General features: G+C 38.4%; 1 protein-coding gene across 6 annotated transcripts in view; it reads left to right on the top strand.

The window, feature by feature from the left end:
- Nucleotides 1–21221, top strand: part of LOC134528518 (intersectin-1) — a 132824-nt gene extending 111603 nt beyond the window's left edge. For all 6 annotated transcript variants that reach the window (XM_063362207.1, XM_063362210.1, XM_063362209.1 and 3 more), the window contains 3 exons: nt 6187–6267; nt 11850–12026; nt 16605–21221. In XM_063362207.1, coding sequence (XP_063218277.1) covers nt 6187–6267; nt 11850–12026; nt 16605–16762 — 416 coding nt within the window. In that variant the 3' untranslated portion in view covers nt 16763–21221. The remainder of the gene's footprint in view (nt 1–6186; nt 6268–11849; nt 12027–16604) is intronic.
- Nucleotides 21222–21980: the final 759 nt, after the last annotated feature.

Here is a 21980-nt window from a genome sequence, read left to right as displayed (position 1 = left end):
ACCTACATCATATTTAACTATAGACTAAAACTGCTCACTACATTCTTTTTAAACCCACCCTCTTGATATTTCTTCACACATACTCCAAGTGCCTTATGTTGTGTTTTCACCTTGTTTAAATGGACATCAACTCATTACACTGTACGACTATCACATATTTATTCAAAATCGCTCTACTCATTATGTTACATTCACTCTCCACCATTACATCACGATCCACTTGCCGCTCTACCACTTCCTTTCATAGATACCAACTCTCATAGATGCCAACATCACATATCACAACACCTTCCCTTTTATAGCAAATACATCCACACTCTTGACATATTACTACAATCCAGAAACAGAGCAAAAGTTAAAACGTCATCAGTTTGGGGAATCATATTATTTGGTACTCACTAGTCTTTGTATCTTGCTGGCACTTTCACCTCACGTCCACTTTTTGTACGTCTCGACACATTGACCTTTTCCTTACCACTCATCAGTGCTGGTGGGCACTCTCCCTGCCGCACTCTTGACCCTGCTCCCTGCGACTCTCCTCCTGCCTCGTCTTCTGCTGGGAACCCCCGGAACTCATCATCAGAGTCCAGGCTGGACCTTCTCCTATGCAACTCAGGAGCAAGGCTGGATGGTCTCAAGTGATGGGAGTTCCTCCGCACGTGCTGGCCATCCTGATCACGGACAACGTATGATCTCGGAGTCGAAGACTTGTGTACAATTTCTGCTGGTTCCCACTGATTGTTTCTATTTAACAAGACCCTATCTTGGTGCTCGAACTCGGTTGCCTTTCTTGCCCGTTGATCATACCACTGTTTGATCTTCGCTTGCCTGTTACGTAGTTCTTCTGCTACCTTTCCCTGCACTTCCGGTTGTAGTAACTGCTGCCTCATTGGTAGTTTCGTCCTTACCCGGCGACTCATTAGCAACTGTGCTGGTGACAGGCCTACAGCAGTCAGAGGAGTGTTTCTGTACTCTAGTAACATGACAGGTAGATCACTAGACGAATCCGAACACCTCCTCAACATGTTCTTAGCAATCTGCACTGCTCGTTCTGCAAGCCCATTCGACTTTGGGTAGTGAGGACTTGCTGTCACTACTTCGAAGTCCCAACTCATTGCGAACTGCCTGTATTTATAGGAGTTAAATGGCATATTGTCTGAAATAATGAGCTTTGGCACACCATGAGTAGCAAACACAGATTTCAGTCCTCTTATGACTTCATTGGCTTGTTTATTTGCTACTGGTACTATTTCAATCCACTTGGAATAGTAGTCAATGACAACCATATAGCTGTTGCCCCCATAGTCACAAAGATCAATACCAAGTTTCTCAAACGGTAATTCTGGAATGTTGTGAGATATGAGTGGTTCTGCTTTATTCTGGCTTCTGAATTTTTGGCATGTGAAACACCTATTTACCAATATCTCAATGTCTTCTGCCATTTTTGGCCAATACAGTACTTGCCTGGCTCGTGCTTTGGTTCTTTCTATGCCTAAGTGGCCCTCATGGAGTAAGAGTAGCATCTGCTGCCTCAATGCCACTGGCACTACAATGCGATCATTTAAGAACACTAGACCCTTGTCGAGATGCAAGCAATTCCTTTGGACAAAGTACATTTGAGCTTGCTGGCTGACTTGATGTTTGTGTTCTGGCCACCCATTTTGACAGTACCTCATAACCTCACACAGTGCTGTATCCTTAGCAGTTTCCCACCTGAACTCATCCTTTCTAGTAGTCGACACCTGACTTGTATCACTCACACTCACAAGGTGAACCATTTCTGCAGACAAATCTTCATCTGCATGTTCCACTTCTGGCAAATACGCCCTTGACAGTAAGTCTGCTACATGCATGAGTTTGCCTGGAAGATACTCTACCGACAGCGTGTACCGTAGCAGCCTGATTTTCATTCGTTGAAGTCTAACAGAATACACATCTGCTATACTTTTCTTAAACACTGGAACTAATGGTTTGTGGTCTGTGTGTACTATGACATGCCTTCCATATATGTAGTGATGAAACTTTCTCGCTGCAAACACAATACTGAGCATTTCCTTCTCGACTTGTGCATAATTCTTTTCTGCTGAGGACAAACTTCGGGAAGCATAGCTGATCGGCTGATCATCACACATTAAACAACATCCCAGTCCATCTTTTGAGGCATCACACTGAATGGACAGTTTTTTGTTGGGGTCATACAAGCCGAGTACTGGTGCCTTGCTGATCAACTCCTTGACTTGCTGCAACACATCAGTGTGCACTGGTAACCACTGCCACTCAGTATCGTTCTTCAGGAGTTCCCTCAGTGGAGCTATGATGCTAGCTAAGTTAGGTAAAAACTTCCTTAAGTAGCTGATGAAACCCAACACTCTTTGCAGCTCAACTTTGTTGGTGGGTGTTTGTAGTGCTAGAATAGCTCGCACCTGGTCGGGATCTGGCTGCATACCATTTGAGGAGAACACATGCCCAAAATACCTTGCCTCCTTCTTTTTGAACTGAATCTTGCGTACATTGAACTTCACATTTAGCGCTCTCGCTCTCTGTGCTACCTGTAACAATATTTGATCGTGCTCAACTTCATTTGCAGCAGCAATCAAGAGGTCATCAAAGTATACTAGTACCCCTGGAATATCACCAAAGTTTTGCATGTTTATTCGTTGAAAAATTTCAGGTGCACTCGATAACCCAAATGGGAGCCTGAGAAATTTATAACATCCAAATGGTGTGCTGAAAGTGCAGTACATACTTGATTCCTCATCTAGTTCCACCTGGTAAAACCCATCTTTCAGGTCCAACACTGTGAAAATGGACTTATTGTTCAGCTGGCAGCTCAACTCCTCTAATGTTGGTATCATGTGATACTCCCTGCAAATTGCCTTATTCAGGTCTACTGGATCTAGACAGAGTCTGAGACTTTTGTCGCCCTTTTCAACAACAGTTAGGTTGCTAACCCATCCAGTTGGCTGATCAACCTTGGCAATAATTCCTAGCTTAACAAGCTCGTCCAACTTGATTTTTAATCTATCTCTTAAGGCAAAGGGCACTCTTCGAGGTGGTTTAGCAACTGGCTGAACAGATTTATCTACTACCAATGTGCACTTGTTCGGAATACACCCGACTCCCTGAAATACATCTGCAAATTCTGAGAGGAACTTATCTTCCGATAAAACGCTACTGTGTAAGGTGTGGACAAAACTGCGAGAAACTAACTTCAAACACACGCATCCTGGCAGTCCAAGAATGGGCATTCTGCAGCTACCATCTTCAACAACAACAAACTCCAGGCACTCCTGAGCACCATCTGCTGTATTTACTCCACACATTAGCTTAATGACACCCACTGGTTTCACTTTTTTGCCGCCGAACCCTTCGAGTGTTATGTGTGACCATTTCAACTGGGTTGGGCGAGCCAGCTGCTTCACAATACTCTGTGATATGATATTTACCTCTGAGCCCGTATCAAGCTTGAAATATACAGTCTTACCTTCAACCCACATTTCTTGGATCCACTCCTTTCGGCCTGGCTTGGCATCCTCCACCCCGGTCGTTGCTTCTGCCACTTCTAATGTGCTGACAAAGAACTCTTCCATCTCACCTCCCGTTAACCTAACCTCTTCAACTTGGTTGGTGCACACGGTTGCAAAATGATTGAACTTCATGCACTTGTAACATTTTTTTCCAAAGGCAGGGCACTCATTCTTCCTATGTACCCTCCCGCACCTTCGGCACTTAGGACTTCCTTGTTGCACATGCTTCTGTTCAGCCCCCCCTTTGTATGGTACCTGCTGCTGTTCAGTTGATTTCTGCTTTCTTCTATTTCGCCACACAGTTTCAACTGTGCCTCCTCTCGGGTGAATTTCATCATCCGACGAATCCTCACGCCGATTAACAGGATTGACAGCTTTGGTTTGTATAGCGTCGGCACGTTGCTTGCCTAGCTCAGCCACCCTACACTGTTCCATTGCCCGTGACAAGCTGAGATCCGGTTCACGCAACAAACGTTCCTGCAGCCCTTTGTCCCGAATGCCCAAAACTATTCTGTCCCGCACAACACTGTCTGTCTGGTCCTTGAAGTCACAACTTTGAACCAGCTTTTTTAAATCTCTCACAAACGAGTCAAACGGCTCTCCCTCTTCCTGAGATCGGCAATTAAACTTGTACCGCTCAACTACGATATTTTTTACAGGGTTACAATAATGTTCAAATGCTCGCAACACCTTTTCAAAATCCCTACGGTCTTCCGCTGGAAGATCGAATGTGTTGAACAACTCAACAGCCTCGTCTCCTATGAGGTTTAACCACATCGCCGCCTTGACTGCCGATGGTTTGGACTCATATCCAGTCGCCAGCATAAAAATATCAAAGCTCTGTTTGAACCGCCGAAAGTGTTCACACAGATTTCCATCTAGAAGCAGCGCCGGCGGTGGCTTAAACGATTCCATCGCGCCGAAACCTGTATAACCTCTATCTCCACGTGGCACAACAACGAAACAACACCACTAAGGTCACGTTGCGAACACTATGCGATTTACTACCGACTGCGCCATGTTGTGTTTTCACCTTGTTTAAATGGACATCAACTCATTACACTGTACGACTATCACATATTTATTCAAAATCGCTCTACTCATTATGTTACATTCACTCTCCACCATTACATCACGATCCACTTGCCGCTCTACCACTTCCTTTCATAGATACCAACTCTCATAGATGCCAACATCACATATCACAACACCTTACATATTCGCTTTGCACTGTTTATTTAAATATTTTTCTTCTTTTGCAGATCCTATTTTGATTTCCATAAAAAATAATTATTTATATTTTCCTTTCAAAAGTTGAATATTTCAACAAAATTTTACCTTTAGTAATTGTAACTGACTAAACCTAACCAACCTTTCAATATAGTATTATTTATCTAATTTCCCAAAAGCCACTACACTACACATTTACTTTTTCTTTCAATATGTATTTGTTATGTATGAAAAAAATTTAACAGGATCTAATTCTTACTGTTTCAATTCAATATTCGTATTCGAGAATAATTCATATTCAATTAGAACTAAAAAAACTGGTATTCGCAGAGGCCTACATTCCAGTCATCCAGGTTTGTTTCCCTGGGTCACTCCAGGCAGCGACTGGAATGGCTCCTACAGTACATCCTGGTTCTGTGTAGTTGTGTGTTAGCGTTTAAAACGATGATGCTGCCGACAACACCGTAAACCCAAAAGTTATTGTAGATGTTAAATTTTTTCCCTTGAAGTATAAAGTTTTTATATCACTTTCATATGAAGTAGACATCCTAAATTTTAAATTAATGCAATTATGCTCATATATAATATGAAATAAAATTTTAATAACCTTGGTACAGGATTGCAGCAATTAAAACCTACGAGAATGAGAGCAGCATTTTAAAAATATAAATCACTGGAAAAATTTCTACTTATTTTACAAATATTTAATTTAATTCACGTGTTATTTTTGAATGGTGGTAAACACATAAAATCTGTCTGGCTTAGAATGCCATTCCATGGTAGCAAAACAGCCAACAAGTTTGCTAGCTGTTATTATGTAGTTGTGTGTGGATAACATTCAGAAAAGGATAACAATGTCCCCCACGGATGATGTAAATGCTGTAGACCTGAGGTCCCGTAATGCTTTACCGTTCATGAAGCATTCTAACCGTAAATATACAGTGGATGTACGAACCATGGTGCTCGCTAGTCTAGCCCGAGTCGTGCCGGTCTGGATGACTAAGTGTGCGAGCCAGCACGCCCTTCTGAAATCTGAGTACTGGAGGTTTTCACAAGTCGTACGTCACCGTACTCACCGGGTGTCCTGGATAACGTTCAGCTTATCACGTCAGTGCGATCTGTTTCCATTTATGTACTACTGTTGTATTCAGATTTTTGTATAGTCATACATGGTACTACATCCATCGTCATCACATCCGCATGCCTGACATGTGTAACAGTAATAATTTGCACAACTTGGATATCCCAGTTCATTTTTTAAGTGTTGTGAATAATTATTTTTTTGTTCCAAATGTTGTGTTTATTTTTCACAGTACCTTACGTGAGACAATCTGGTGAACTATATGTGTGTTAGTATGTTTATGTTGAAGTGAACGTCTGTCTCGTTTGCGTGTCGTTCCGTGCCTGTCAGCGTGTCTCGTCTCCGCAGAGCAAGCGCAGTTTGGGGCTTGTGGGCGTATCCTCGTCGAAGTGGTGGAGGGGACCGGGCTGCGTCCCAGCAGCGCGAGTGGTAAGACTGCCTCCGCATCTCCCCCGCGATCCCCCGCCCTGTAGCCCGCTTTCCCCTTTCCCCCTCGTGCGTTCAGCTTCCCGCGCTCTTCGCAACTTGTCGTCTTCGACCAAAGTGAGTTTTTCATCCACCGTTAAGATCAAGGCGCGGGGCTTATCTTTAGATCGCCCAGTACACCCTCCAGCAGTAAAAATGTGAATTTTTTTTTTTTTAAACACGACTCCCAGCCATTTTATGCGTTCTATTGAGTTTCCACGAGGGAGGACTTCTGTTTAGAACATCCACAACCAGGAGCACTAACTGTTGGATTCCCCAGGGAGGGGAGGGGGGGCACAGGGCCCGAAAGTGGGGTTAACCGACACGTCATCTATGGATAGGGTGCTTGTATGTTTTATATTGCCCATATTTTGCCTTATATACATGCAATAAGCAGATAACTTTTAAAATATACAGAAAGTTTTCCGTGAGATATAGTTATAGTTTTGACATCAACCTGGTTTCACAGTCACACTTTTGCAAGTGCAGGCAGGCTGTCTCAGTGAGGTACTTCTTAATTCCAGGGGGGGCCTGCCCCCCCTTCCCCCCTGGATCTGTGCCCATGCCAACAACACCCTCCAGCTTGAGAAACGCGAAAGATGATTTAGTTGGAAAATGTTATGTAGGGTTCTTGTCACAGACAAATTTATTAAAGAAATGTCATTGAAATTAACAGACTACATGTCGCACATCATATCAGTTATTTTCTGAATCCGTGATAATACTGCAACCCGCCCTTAACAACAAATTCTGCCTGTTGTTGTTTTTTGCTCAGGCTGCTACTGGTTGAACACGAATATAGTTGCGGGGTTTAGTGGGATAAAATACTTGTAGTATTTTAAATGGCCGATCAGCCGATCACGTAATTTGGCTAAATAGTCTCCTAGGAAGACTGTAAAAATATCCGGGGGCTGGCTTGTACGCTTCAGGCCCCAGAAATGAATCAAATACTAAACAGTGCCGTGACCCTTCGAAGGCCGGACACGTCTGTTCACCTTCGAGGCGGTATCCAGACTCCCTTGTCTCTCGTGGATTCCTTCTGTGCCCGCGGACCTCTCCCGGTCCACCAACCAGAGCTCATGGCCTAATCTAGGCCCCGCCCCCATAGCCAAATTACGTGTCAGTAGGCAGAGTTTTATTATGATAGTATTGAATTTTTGCATTCTTTACATTGGTGCCCTTTAACATAATCTTAGCTGGTTAGATTTTACATTTGTCAGTTTCTTAAAGAAATAGTTTTAAAATTTAACAGTGAGTTGGCCTTGGATGCTGATTCCCTATTGGCCGGAACCGAAGAAAGAGACCAGGTCAGTCAACCCTTCGGACCGTTAGGCGGGGCCACCCACCGCCCCCGACCGCAGGCCAGCAGGAAACCCCGTGACAGTGGAATAGTTTCATTTAACATTTTACATATAACTTAAAACATAGTATGGATCAATTTAAATCTCAAACAATAATAAAACATAAAATAAAATTAAGGAAACGGTCACATTACACTGTGCACTGTCCCTCACAAGTGCGAGATGGGTGGGCGTGTGCGGTCGTGTCGACTCCGTCCTCTTCCCGGCCGTGGCAGAGGTTGTGCGACCAGATGTTGGTCAACCGGGCAAGGGACCCGGGAGCTTACAGGAAAGTGCAGACGCCTGTCGTCATAGCCCGGCAGGCAGCTCAAAGGTTGCCGTCTGGTGTTACTCCCTGGTTTGACTGGGCATACGTAGCACCTTTCGGTTGTGTTTGTGTACCCTGTGAAGCTTACCGTCTTGCAGCACAAAGTCCGATTTTGGGAAAGGAATTAATTGTTTGCTTAGAAATCAGTGGCGTCCGGTTACAACTTGCCCGAGCCCAGGCAGGCCTACGAGAGAATACAAACATTAGGTTTGGTGAACATAGTAAGTCATCCCTCACTCTTAAGTGTCGAAAGTTATAACACAGTTCCTTTTTGCAAACGTACCTCCAACAACAGGTTCCAGTGGACTTTTTATTGTTACTCGCAGCTCACTGCAATCAGTACATTTAATATTACTGCAAATGAAATCAGTATAAATAAAACCACTCTGTTGCAGTTAACTTTTCTTACACTCTTCACTTTTTTCGTTACTACTTGTTTTAACTGTACTCCGTGTGTTTATTTATTTATTCATGTACATATTTATGTAGTGTTGTACAAAAGTGCATGAACCTTATTATTATAACTGCTTGCTTCATCCTTTTTTTTTGTGTGTATCTGTATAGTAGATCCTGTATTTGCTCTACGCATGTTTTCTGGTACTGGTAACATTCTGTGTACTGTAGTCTGGCATATTTCAGTAATCCTCAACATGATGTGCTGCATGCATTTTAATCACTGATTTCTAGTACGCTGTTGAAGAAAACTAATGAAAAAAAATACCTGTCTCTGTATGTTTACAGATTTTGGATTTTAAAATGGTGTATTTATTTATGTTGCAGTTTGCAAAACATTGTATGAAAGACCATAATAGATTCTGCTTGGCTCACAAGTGCTTTTTGTTGCTCTTAACAGCGTACATAGTCACGATAACACTTCTGTAGCTTGTACCAGTGGTTCCAAAACGACAGGAACTAACTGTTTCCTAACTCTGTCTGTAAACTGCATGTTTTGTAGTTCGGCAGCGGCCACCCAAGGGTATCCTGAAACTAACCGTTGTTAAAGCGATGCACTTAGACACTCGCAAGTCTTCAGGTAAGGTATTCAAGCGGCATGCAGTCGAGCATGCTGATGATAAACTCGTGCATGCAAGTCTTTACAGTTTCATTAAACTTCACAATTTTTTAAGGCTGTAAAATTGCAACTTGTTTCAATAGGGACCGAAAAGACTCTGTCTTAGTTACAGCAGTTTTTAGGCCCTAAGAATTTTGTATTCTTTAATTTACGTAACTTGGTTTTTAATTTAAATATTATAATAAATATCATCAATACATTATTATTTATTAAATATAATTATTATATTATAAAATTATTATATATAATATAAAAATCATATTTTAATATAAATAATTTCATTAAAGCAGATTATATAATTTAATTAAATGCATGAAGTTAATAGTGATTGGCTGCTGCAAATATATTCCACTGTGAAGTCATTAGTGTTTGGTAATTAATTCATGTTTGGGCATGACAAAAACTGTAATAATGATGTCGAAAATCAGGTCTTTGAAAGTCACTTAATGGTTGATCTCTGCTTTAATGAAGGCAAATTATCAATATTAAACATTAAAATCTTGTCGTGGCATAAAACCAGTGTGTTGTCTTTTCTGTTCGTATTCATCTCACTTAACTTCCTAGAAAATACAGCTCTAGAGTGTTAGTGACTTTGCATGATATTCATCTCAGACCTTCCTCTTATTTAAAGTTGTGTACATAAAATATACTATTTGCTGCAGAGAAAATTTCAACAATCACAAGCTTCTCTTTATGACTTGTCTTGTCTATTTTAGTATTTTGCTTTGCCCTTGGCGGTTGTTGTAGTTTTCTTCTTTTATTGGTGGTTGTGCTTAAAATCAGTACCCGTAGTAACTATCAGATAGCTGATTGCAGAACTAAGTGCGGCTACAAGTCAATGGTCTGATGATCGTCCTCTTACTTAGTTCATGCTTGCTGCTTTTTATTTATGTAATTTTCTCGTAACTAGTCTCTTACCGTGAAATCTGCCTTTGAACTCTTGTTGCTTTTATTGCTTGACATATTTACTCAGTATGTAATGTAGTACATCTATGAGACTTGGCTGAGTGCTGTTTTAAATTTAAAAAATTTCATTACAATATCTGCTGTGTATCATATTTACAATATATGTACGTGTTTTATTTAAGTTATGAAAAGTCTTAAGTAGCAGATAAGTTTTAAACATTTGCTTAAAGCATGTGTACTTTCATTAGCATATCAGTGTCTTATTAAGTTGGTACCTTCAGTGGAAGCTAGGGTTTTTGGCCCATTCACACTGCCATGTTCATTACACACCCATGCAGGGTTATAATGTTGGGTAAATGTCAGGAATAGTCAAAAATTAGTAAAATTGTCAGTAAGGTAGAAATTTCATCTTGAAAATATTGTTTTCATTTACGTTATAAAAATTGTAGGTGAGAATAAACTATTGAAATAAAACCCTCTGAACATAGTTTGTATTATACAACGTAGTTACATTGTATATCATAGTATTATCATTATGTAACATTGTATCATAGGTAACCCAAATTAACAATTAGTACAATAATAGGTTTTTCTACACTATTATGATTGAGTTGCCAGTGAACATTTTTTATGCGACCGTGAAGGATGCTTTGATAACATTAAACCAATCACATTTGTTGAATATTCTAACACGTTTACTAAGGTCTGGTTGTATTTTTTTATCTATGATTAATTTTTTGTTAATTTCTTCAGCTTCACTACATAGTATAAAACAAAGTCGCTTCCCGCTGTCTGTCTGTCCCTATGTACGCTTAGATCTTTAAAACTACGGAAAGTATTTTGATGAGGTTTTTTTTAATAGATAGAGTGATTCAAGAGGAAGGTTTATATTATAATACATGCATAATATAGTAGAGAAACACTGATAAATTTAGAGGTTTCTAATGTGATGTAAATAAACACATTATTTTATTTGTGCTTACATTGCAAACGCTGGCTGAATCCTACGAGATAGATCAAAATAATGTACTACAGTATTGTACACCTTAAAAAGGTCTACAAAAAAGTCCGCGATGGTATATGTCTATCTCTTAGGGATAACCCACAATAACCATTTTTTATCGTTTACTTTTTACGAGAAATAATGGCTTATTTACGAAGCGATATTAAACAATACAGCATTAATCCTTATCCAATTAAGTATGTACCTTAAATACATTGTGCATTTAATATAGATCAATATGGCCCTTTACAGCATGTAATTTACCTAAATGAATGTTTCAGAAGATACTACAGATTTAAAATGCAGGGACATAGTGGTTGCGGCGGTACCGGCTGGGGGATTGGCATATAAAGACATTCTGTAGTATATTTAGTATCAGCATTGCACCCGTGCGAAGTCGGGGCCAGGGTGTCCACAGTTAGTACTTTCCTACTAGATCTAGTACTGGTCTAGTACATTTACACTCAGATCGAGTACTTTTTTCTTTAATATAATAATATTACAGTAACTCCAATATGTTTTATTATTAAGCGTAATTATTTTTTAAAAACTAGGGAATGTATGTGTGTGTTTGGTGTGATATATATTTAAGTTAGAACATTGAAATGTCATAATTACTTCCTAAATTATTAAAAACCATAACAAATTGTAATTTAGTACTTGTTTTTTTTCAAATCTAGTAGTACTTTTTTCATCGCCTAAGTTGGTACGAAATATTTTTTTCCTTGTGGACACCCTGATCGGGGCGGGTCGCTAGTCTTAAATAAATAAGAATTTATTTTTTTACTGTGTGTGAGGGATGGTTGGAAGTCAGGATGTAGCTAGTAGTCGTTCTCCAGCGGGAACCCTGCGACTGTGGCGGAGAGTGGTGAGAGAGGGTGTGGCGTGTGTGCGCAGGCAAGTGCGAGGCGTTCTGCGAGCTGAGCATGGGCTCCCAGGAGCACCGCACGCCCGCCGTCGCCACGGCCGCCGCGGAGGCGCGCTGGAACACGGCCATGCAGTTCCTGGTCAAGGACCTCGGGGAGGACGTGCTGTGCATCACCGTGTTCGACCGCGGGCACTTCGCCCCGGACGGTGAGCTCCCTGGTTCGCTTCCAGTCCGCAGCACGCAATTTTTTTCTTACTCATCGTCAGGGACCGGAAAAATTCCCATGATCAATGACCTCCAGGATGAACTCCATAGTTCTACGTACACTCGGTCAAATGCCATCTTTGAATATATATACTGTATAGAAGTCGCCAGCCCAGGTTAAAATTTCTAATAAGATTTTGAGGTACATAGTTGGTTAATTCACCGCCGCAATCGCCACCATCTCTAGGGCATCGACTTGTGGTGGTCCCTAGCGGACAAGTGTCGAACTCTTCAAACACCCCTTTCCCCTTACCGTTGAACGACCTCGAGCTGAAGTGAAAGATTGGTGGGGGGTGTGCAAGGAAATGACAGCGGGCGACAGAGCTGCACTCTAACGTGTAAATACCAACTAAGACGATACAGGGCGTTACGGCAGCGCACTGCAGCGGTGAAGTTCCCAAGCTGCTCATCATACGCTTCTGAAAAACGTAGAGTAAATCCTATCCACTCGTGACTTCTATACAGTATATATATTCAAAGATGCCATCCACTCATTGGCTGCTGTCTTGTGAGACGTCCCAACGTAGCAGCCTGTGATTCGATAAAGCTTTGGTGGGGTGTTTCTCATTGGCCCAGGGTCATCCGGGTGAGTTGTGAGCCAATAGCATTGGCAGCGCTGAGGTATAACTATTTGTATTTTAGCCTATCACAAAATGAATTCGCGAATTTTTCCGGTCTCTACTCGTCGTCATATTCTTTCCTGGGTTTTATATTTGTAGAACTTTTATAACAAGAAGCCAAGATTTTTTTTTAATCATTTGTAAGTATAATTTCATCAATTTATAAATATTACTTGTTTTTACATATATTTTTTTTACGTACCCAGAGATCCCGTGGCATTTAAGTACGTTCTGAGCTGCAGCACAGGGGTATGCTGATGTCTCATTTTCCTGTACGTGAACGCATCATATCGGCCAAAAATAATTTGAGTTAATTGATCATTAAGTTTTAATATATGTGTTCTTCAAGGTACACTTAAGTTTTATTTCTATTTTATTTAAACTAAGGAATACTAGAGTTTTCCATTTTTGAACTTGTACTTATTTAGGCATGTTATGTAAAAAAAATGATGGGATTGAATTTTTATGGTGCTAAAATTTTCGTACAGCAAAATTTTTACAGGAAAATGGCGGACTCATGTGTATGAACATAAATCCATGTATAGTTATAATAAAAAAAATTAGGGAACATCATACAAACATATTGGTGTGCCAAATTAAACTTTTATGAGACTTAAACTACCCTGCAATATATTTGATAAACTTAAATAGTTGTGGTAAAGAGTAATTTCATGTTTTAAAAATTATAATGATAATGGTATTACAATAATTATAATACATATTCTCCGATGTTCTGTCACGCTTCGTAACACAGTGCTTATAGTGCGCAGTTTATAAACTAAAGGAAACTCGGCAGTGAAATTTTTTTGTTTAAAATAATAGTTACTGAATTTTACAAATTGTGCTTTAAGCAAATATATTTGAATACTTTTTATGTGTTCATCATATTGCTATAATATTATTAAAAACATAGCTCAGTCCATTGGATTGATTATTTCATACTAGCTAGACCTATATCCTCCATTATTTTACTTAAAGTAATATAAAATTAGTTACGTTAATTAAGAATCCATGAACTATCATAGGTAATAAAAATAAAACTTTATACATAATAGTACAAATATCCTTTAGTAATCAATAATTTATAGTTATCTAACATGAGCGGAAAATATATATTTTAATTAATTTTAACAAGGTGGGCAGTATTTTAATAAAATTTGTTGTCAAAAATGAGGTGCAAGCTGGGATTTAGTATTTTTTCAAGTCTTTTTAACTTTTATCGGAGACATTTCATTATATATTTTAACTTTTCGCTCTGCAAATTGAATGATTCAATAGTCAACATAGCTGCTCCGGTAGCGAATTCTAGTGGCGGGTGCGAAACTGCATGTGAGTCACTTTCAGTAATTTAGTACTTGATATTGAATATTGTTTCATATAATTAAAAACATTTATTGTGAATATTAGTGATAGAAATTGTGTTTATAAACTTTTTCAAGTGTATTTATATAAGTGAGGTTATGTTTCCATATGTATAATTTATTTTCACTATAAAAAATTACATTATTATGTAATAAATAATCACAGTTAATTTTTTATATATAATTTGTATTAATAATTAATTTTATACACAATTTGTATTAATATTGAATACAGAGTATTTATTTAGTTAATTTTTGTTACGATAAATCATAAATGTCAAAATATTTCAGTGTCTTAAATAGAAGTATAACTTCTAACATGTGTACATAAGTACAAACACTTTTTTTTTGTTTCATCTTTCAAATTTTACCATGTATCTGATCACCTCGAAAGCTAAGATGATTTGACCAGCAAAAAAATATTGCAGTTAATAACAAAATCCAAACATCTAGTGAAATTTTTTTTCTTCTTCTGTGAATGTGTTCCCTCACAGATTGTGCCTTTGTCTAGTGTTGTCAACACTATCCTAATGTCACTTGTGACCAAGTATTGCCAATAAGTTTGATAACTTTGCCATTGCAGCCCAGTGAAGATAAGTATAGCATTTATCATCCTTAGTCTGCAGAGTTCATTTTAATGGGCACAATTTCTGCCATTAGACCCATTCTACAATGACACGGAAACTGAGATGCATCACGTAAACAGAGACGGATCTCATGAAACAAGTTTTCTCCATTGTAGAATCCATGTAGATGAAGACGGATCCATACAGATTAGCTCGGCAATGCTGAGCTCTTCCGTTTACATTGCTCCGTGCGACCAATAGAAGCAGAGTATTTGGCTGCGGTGGTTGCAGTGTTTGTTTGTGTTATGTTCTGAATACATTAAAAATTGTTTAAAGTCCAGGCATATCTAGTGTTCTATTTTGACTTTGTGGTTAATTATCTCGAAGGATAATATATTTTTTTTATTAAAATAATATATAGTAACCTTGAAATGCTATCTCATTGGTAGCCATTTGTTGTTTCCGTGCATTGTAGAAGCAGCAGAGATGCGACAGTGAAATGTTCCGGGAAATTCATCTCTGTTTACGTGATTCGTCTCCATTTTCATTTTCGTGTCATTGTAGAATGGGCCGTGGTGCTGACCTTGTTTTGGTGTTCTGTTGCCAGAAATATGCCATAGAACACTAAAGTTTCACACATTACATTCTAGGAAATTAAATTTCTTTAAAATATATTTGAAACATTACATGTATTTTGCAAAGTCAAATTTGAACGGGGATTTTAGAAATACATTTTCTTGTTGTATTTCCACAAAAGCATCATCTGATTTTATTAAGTGTTTACTTCTAAGGAGATTTAACTGAAAGGCACCATCGTGGTTTCAACTGTTTTAGTCAAAAAAATTTTTAAATATTATTTAATATTAAAATTTTTTTGCTCCATGTCATCATTTATAATTTAATGGCATGCCTTGTTATTAATTTTGACCAATTGCAACAAAAAGTTACTTTTGTGAAATAATTGGGTTTTTATCATTGATTTATTATTATTTTTTTAATTATTACACCTAATATAAAATACTGTCAGTAAACACTATTTTATGGTTTTAGAATAACATCAACAAATATTAAATTAAAAAAAAATATTAAGTTATAATTACCAATGATATTAAAAATAAAGATTTTTTATGTTATCAGGCCAGGTAGCATCATTCTGGTAACAAGTGGTCACGATTACTCTGTTCTGCAACCTAAGGCCGGGCACACAACATGACACATTGCGTCATTTTGTCTGATAGCAGTAGACTTTCATGTATTTGTGTAAATGCAATGCACACAGAATCAGACGAGTCGCGAGCAGAGAAAGTCTGATGGCTGCCGTGTTCTGTCCATGAGCGAGTAGGAGGGAAGTTTCACGGAAGCACGTCGTAGTGCGTTCACAGCGAACTAGGTAGTTAAAGACCGTTTTATATTGTTAGTTTAAATTGTGTAAATATTCACTTGTGAAGTATTTTAATTTATTACAAATATAATTTCTTTCAGTAAGGAGCTGGATGCAGATAGACTTGTGTATTTTTATTACAGAAATGACCTATTTTATATAACTAAAGACCGGAAAAATTCGCAAATTCATCTCGCGACAGGCTAAAATACAAACAGTTATACCTCAGTGCTGCCTCTGCTATTGGCTCACAACTCACCTGGATGACTCTGGGCCAATGAGAAAACACCCGACCAAAGCTTTATAAGAATCACAGGCTGCTACGTCGGGACGTCTCACAAGACAGCAGCCAATGAGTGGGTGACATTTGACCGAGTGTACGTAGAACTGTGGAGTTCATCCTAGAGGTCATTGAACCTGCAAATTTTTCCGGTCCCTATCTATAACCCATCTCTGAAGGAGTATCGCAACAGCAGTGTGGGAAGAAACGACGTAATGTGGAAGCACGGGTGCCGAGCTGTCTGGAGGCATCGCGTGGTGTCGTGTGGAGAGCAGCCAGCCCGAGGGTGAGAGCGTGTGTGTCCGTGCGCAGAGTTCCTGGGGCGCACGGAGGTGCGGGTGGCGGACATCTTGCGCGAGACCCGGGACTGCCACGGCCCCGTGAGCAGCCGCCTGGCCCTGCGCGAGGTGGAGTCAGGCGAGATCGCGCTCAAGCTGGACCTGCGCCTGTTCAGCGGCCGGGGCGCCTAGCCGGGGCGTCACGCCAGCTGTCCCAGGTGTACGCACTGGAAACTAAGTTCAGCGAGTAGGCCAATATCGTTCTTTAAACCAGAGATTTCAATGAAGTAGCTCGGCTTCGGGGTTGTAGCTGTGTCCTTGGCAAATAATTCACTGACGTTTCGGTCGACATTGCAGTCGCCATTATCAGGGAGTAGTTACCTACACCGAAGTTTCGGTTGGCAATGCAATCGCCATCATTCGGGAGCAGTTACCTACTGTAGGTAACTGCTCTTTTATGATGGCGACTGCAATGTCGACCGAAACTTCGGTGAATTAGTAGGTAACTGCTCCCTCATGATGGCGACAGCAATGTCAACTGGCGACAGCAATGTCGAATTGGTTGGTGAATTATTCGCCAAGGACAAGGCTACAACCCAGAAGCCAAGCTACTTCAGACAATGGGCGTGAGTAAAATCCTGCGAACATTATCAGAGATTTCGATGTTATTGTTTTTATTTTTGTGTGCATTTATCTTCATTCATAAAACTATAGTGTGTTAATCAACGTTGTGAAACGAATGTCCGCCTTCACATGCGATACAACCTTGTACGGCAATAAGACCATATGTTAGTGATGTAATTTTCAGGCGCGTGGGTGCACGTATTGCAGGTCTCGAAAAATATTGTTATAAAAAAATATAAGGAGCTGAAATTGTAAAAGTTTAAATTGCCATAAATTGGATATTCCCTGATTTTTTTTCCAGAAATACAAATTTCATGACAAGTACAGGTTCTCCCAGTTTTCTCTGCTCCCACACACCCTGCAAGTTGGAACTAGTAAGAGAATGCAAAGGCCATTTTCAGTGGTTATGCTGTCAAGAAAAAAAAGAGAAAAGATTTGTTACTGTATTTAAGTGTGAAACAATTGAGGAGTTGCTGCAGTAAGGGCCTATGAGACCATGGGCCCTTTCTGGGGAGAATACAAAATTAAATTCTACAAATCTTAATCTCTATGGTCACCAAATATTATGCAACATTTTTTATTTGTTGTGTTGGTATGAAAAGTTTTATGTGATGATGTTATGAGCCCTTTGTGAAGGGAACCGTTTTGTTTAAAAGTTTTCAGATAAATAGGTTACGTACTATTTTTAGTTAATAGTGAAAGATTAGGAAACAATTTCTTAGTTAAGTTACAGAATATTATTCAATAACTTATGTATGTATGTGTTCATTGGAGTAAATGTGCTCCGACTTCATGTGTGCGAAGGAAACTTTGCACCTTGATAATCTCGGAACATTGTTTTGGAGCATGGGCCCTTATTGCAACAACTTCCCCAGTTTAGTTCCTTTACGTAGCTATCTTGTCTCGATGTGCTGCGATGGAGCAAGTTTGAGCCCATGTCACGTGACAGTAAGGCGGCCGGTTTCTCTGTCAAAGACGGCAGGACTGCTTGCACGATCACACGATCAAGCCCAATCACCTGGTGGCTAACCTTCCTTTGTAGTACGTATTAGCATTCATCATTTTAGAGTTGAGAACTTGGGTGGGTACGTGCTGTTTAGTTTTTTTGCATCGCGGAGTGGCGGACATATTAATCATTGTCAATTCATTAGACAGCAGAACATCATCAATGCCTATGTAGCCTATTGGCACTATAACTCATTGATAATGCGATATTTGCACAACTACAAAATCAGTCTATCAGAGTGCTTGATCACATCTAACCTATACATAATATTAAATTGAATAGTAATAATTTATTATAATCAACCCTAGCTTTAATATTTACTAAACAAATTTTCTTTATGGTATAATTATTTCAACAGTGAATAATATTTATTGTCGATTAATCATTATTGATTGATCAATAATTATTGACATCCTGAGCAGTTATTTCAAGTTAAGTAATAATTTTGTTAATTCACGTTTATTTAGAAAATGGTCTTCTTTCTCATTTTTTCTCTCTCTGCCGTCGAGGTTTGAACTCTCAAAGAATTCTCACTTCTATCACATGTACTGAGTTACACTCTCCCTTTTTTTTTTACATAGGTAAAATAACATTTGAATATTTTGGTGGTTTTTAGTCGAGAAAGACACAAACAAATTGATTTTTAGATAAAACTACTGATATAGCGTGTCTTTGTAGGTATTAGTGTACATGAATATTGCATTTTCAAACATTTATAATGTAAAGCTAAAGTTTTAAATAAGTTGGGTTAAAAATAGTTTTGAAATAAAGGTAATCACACAAGCAATAACATGCGGTGTCTACCAGCTCTAAGGTGTATAACACATGCCGGCAGCTAGTACAGGGCTTGCGAAGGGAATCACAACGTGGAACAGTTACTTTTTTCACGAGTTTTCACAGGTCACAAACAAAAAAAAAAGATCTTTACTGCCCGTCAGAGAATCCAGTCGACTGCAGTTCATTCTTTCGTAAAAATAAATTAGCCTTTGCATTTACAGATGGCTATCCTTACTGCAGATGATTTTCCATTACATTTATTTTTAATCTGTTGTATTTTCATCTTGATCTGCATTAGGTTGTGATAGTGACCCACACTTACAATTTCACTTTTTTTTTCTGGCAGTTTCACCCCTGTATTAAAATAAAATTACTTTACCTTTAAAGAAGCTGGTCACCAAAATAATCAGCATTTACCACATACTCCAAACTGTAATTTTTACATCAAGGCATTGTTTCTTGTAAGTATTACAATGTGTGTGTGTGTTTTTTTTATAACTTATACAATTTCATATGAGATAAACTGTGTATATTTTTTTGTGTTTTAGTTCTTAAAAAATTATGCTTATGATGTTATGAATCATTGTTCTAAGTTTGTAATAAGCATTTTGTAGACTATATTTGACATTCCATGAAGTATTTAATGTACTCCAAATTTACTTGTTGTGAGTTTTGCATTAAATGAGATGTGCGCTTTAGTTAGGACTTTATCTGTAGCTGCAATGACTGTATAGCAAGTTAAGTAATTTATAGCGGTGATCTTTATTTGTGTAGGTAAGCTTAATGAGTGCATTGGAAGGCTTTTATAAATCAAGTGTGTTTTAGGTTGGTAAATGGATAAACACTTTCGTACATTTAGGTCTATCTACCACTGCCATATCAGAATTTATCCAGATCGTTAGTTGCATAATCCCATTTAAAAAGTATTGATTGTGTGTTATTACTACCTCAATAATATAAGTGAACAAATTATAAGTGTTTTTACCTAGAAATGTTTCAGACCTTCAACTAACATTATTACAGAGAAATTTGGTAAACTGCTCTACTTAGTTGGAGATATAAAATACTACAGCAATGGACGACTTTATGTGCCTGCTGTCTGATAAATGATTGTCAAACCAATGTCCAAAGGTGAAATTTTTTTTTTAACGGGAAACAACCAGGGGAGGAACAGAGCAGTCACTTTGCTGGCTGATGCAGTGATGCTGCATGAGGCAGCGAGGAAGCATTTGGTATTTTCCCGTTCAAGGGTTTCAACGATGGTACAATATTGTTTCGTCCCTCATTGTAAGAATTAATTTTTTACACCTAATGAAAATTTAAAGTTTGCAGGGACGATCGTTCATGTACAATTCTCGGTGCAATTGCGTGTTTGCTTGAAACACATCAGTGTTGCAGAATACAGAAATAATATTGATTGCAGTGTTTAATTTTTTAATAGAAGCATACTGTTCCCAGTGTTCTTACACTGACATCGCCTAGGAAACTTAATTCACCCCCCACCCCCCCCCCCCCCCCCAAGGCAAAAAACTTGGTTACAAATCAAATGTAAGTAGGCCTACAACAGGGAAAGTGGGAAAGTGCTCATGTCCAAGATATATTTACTAAACAAAGACAATTTAATTTTTTTTACGGGATATTAATGTTTAGATCAATGAAAATTAAACACTACGAGTAAAATTATAACCATTTATTAATACAGACAGCTTAAAAGGGCCTGCCGTATTTGCGTCTGCGGCTACTAATTAGATATAACACAACTTGGTGATAGATAAAACCAGTGGAGCAAACAATTTTGCAAGGTATGTAGGATTTTTATAGATATTATGGTAATTGTACACATAAACACCTGCAGCATGTCCTAGGATTGGTAATTATAGATGAATCAGAAAATGGTATTTCTGAGTTCAATGTTACAATGATTATAATTTATAATTATTATATTCTACAAAAATTTTCTAATTTTTTAGTGTTTTTACTTCACCATTTTCCAGGAATTTATTGCCCTCCAAACTATGAAGTATTTTAGAATCTATAGAAATTTCGAAAAGCCTTTTGGGGAAAATCAAAGAACATTATAAGTACTCAAATATTACCCTTTTTAAATTTGTATGTATGTGACTCTACTTTATCAAAGTTTTTGATTGCCTGAAAATTCACAATGGAATGGAGGTAAAAAAAATATATTTATTTATTTATTTATTTATTTTGTTGTAACCTGTGCTTTTCAGTAAACAATAATAGAGTGGGCAACATTTTTGAGTTATCAGAAGTTAATGCTATAAAGTGAAGAAGGAAATACATATATCCAAGTTCTTCACGCCATTTTATTTTGTGTCAATAATATGTACTTAAGAAAAAAGTAAAATATATTTTACCTTTAAGGATAACTTCATTGTATGAGGCATACGGGTGTTCTGAGTTATTTTCCTGTGATATATTTTGCAGTGAATTCTTTTTATAATAATCAGGCCACAGTTTTTACATAACACACAAACACGGCAACATGTCCTCACAAAACATTAATCAAAACAATGTGCCCTGCTTTAGCGCATAGTATGACTGTGTGAGGAATTTGAAATTTAGGTTTTTCTTCTATATGAAAACAAATAAATCTGGCTTTTATTGTTTGCTGTGGATAACAGGCTTTCACAGACACGTCCGTATTGCATGTCGCTATTCACACATCGTCGTAATATGTGGAAACACTGAAAAAATTACTCTTTGTTTAAGCCTCTTGCTTCCCAAGTCTACAAAGCTAACTTCAATCAGTTTGGAATGAATTCAAATTAATAATGATATCGTCCACTGCAACTCTTTCAACATAGCTTATTCCAATGTCAGTGAATGTTTTTTTACATTCTGTGTCTCAGATCACAGTGGCGTTTCAAATGGCCGTTACTTCAACTGCTTAGCTCCACTCCAAGTCGCCCATTGGTCATTATGTGAATTGAAATTAAAATATGAAAATGAATGGAAAGAATGTGCTCCCAGACTTCACAA

The sequence above is a fragment of the Bacillus rossius genome, chromosome 1 (assembly GCF_032445375.1).
Source record: "Bacillus rossius redtenbacheri isolate Brsri chromosome 1, Brsri_v3, whole genome shotgun sequence".
NCBI lineage: Eukaryota > Metazoa > Arthropoda > Insecta > Phasmatodea > Bacillidae > Bacillus > Bacillus rossius.
The sequence above is the reverse complement of the archived record's forward strand: the minus strand, read 5'-3'. Positions and strand labels throughout refer to the sequence as shown.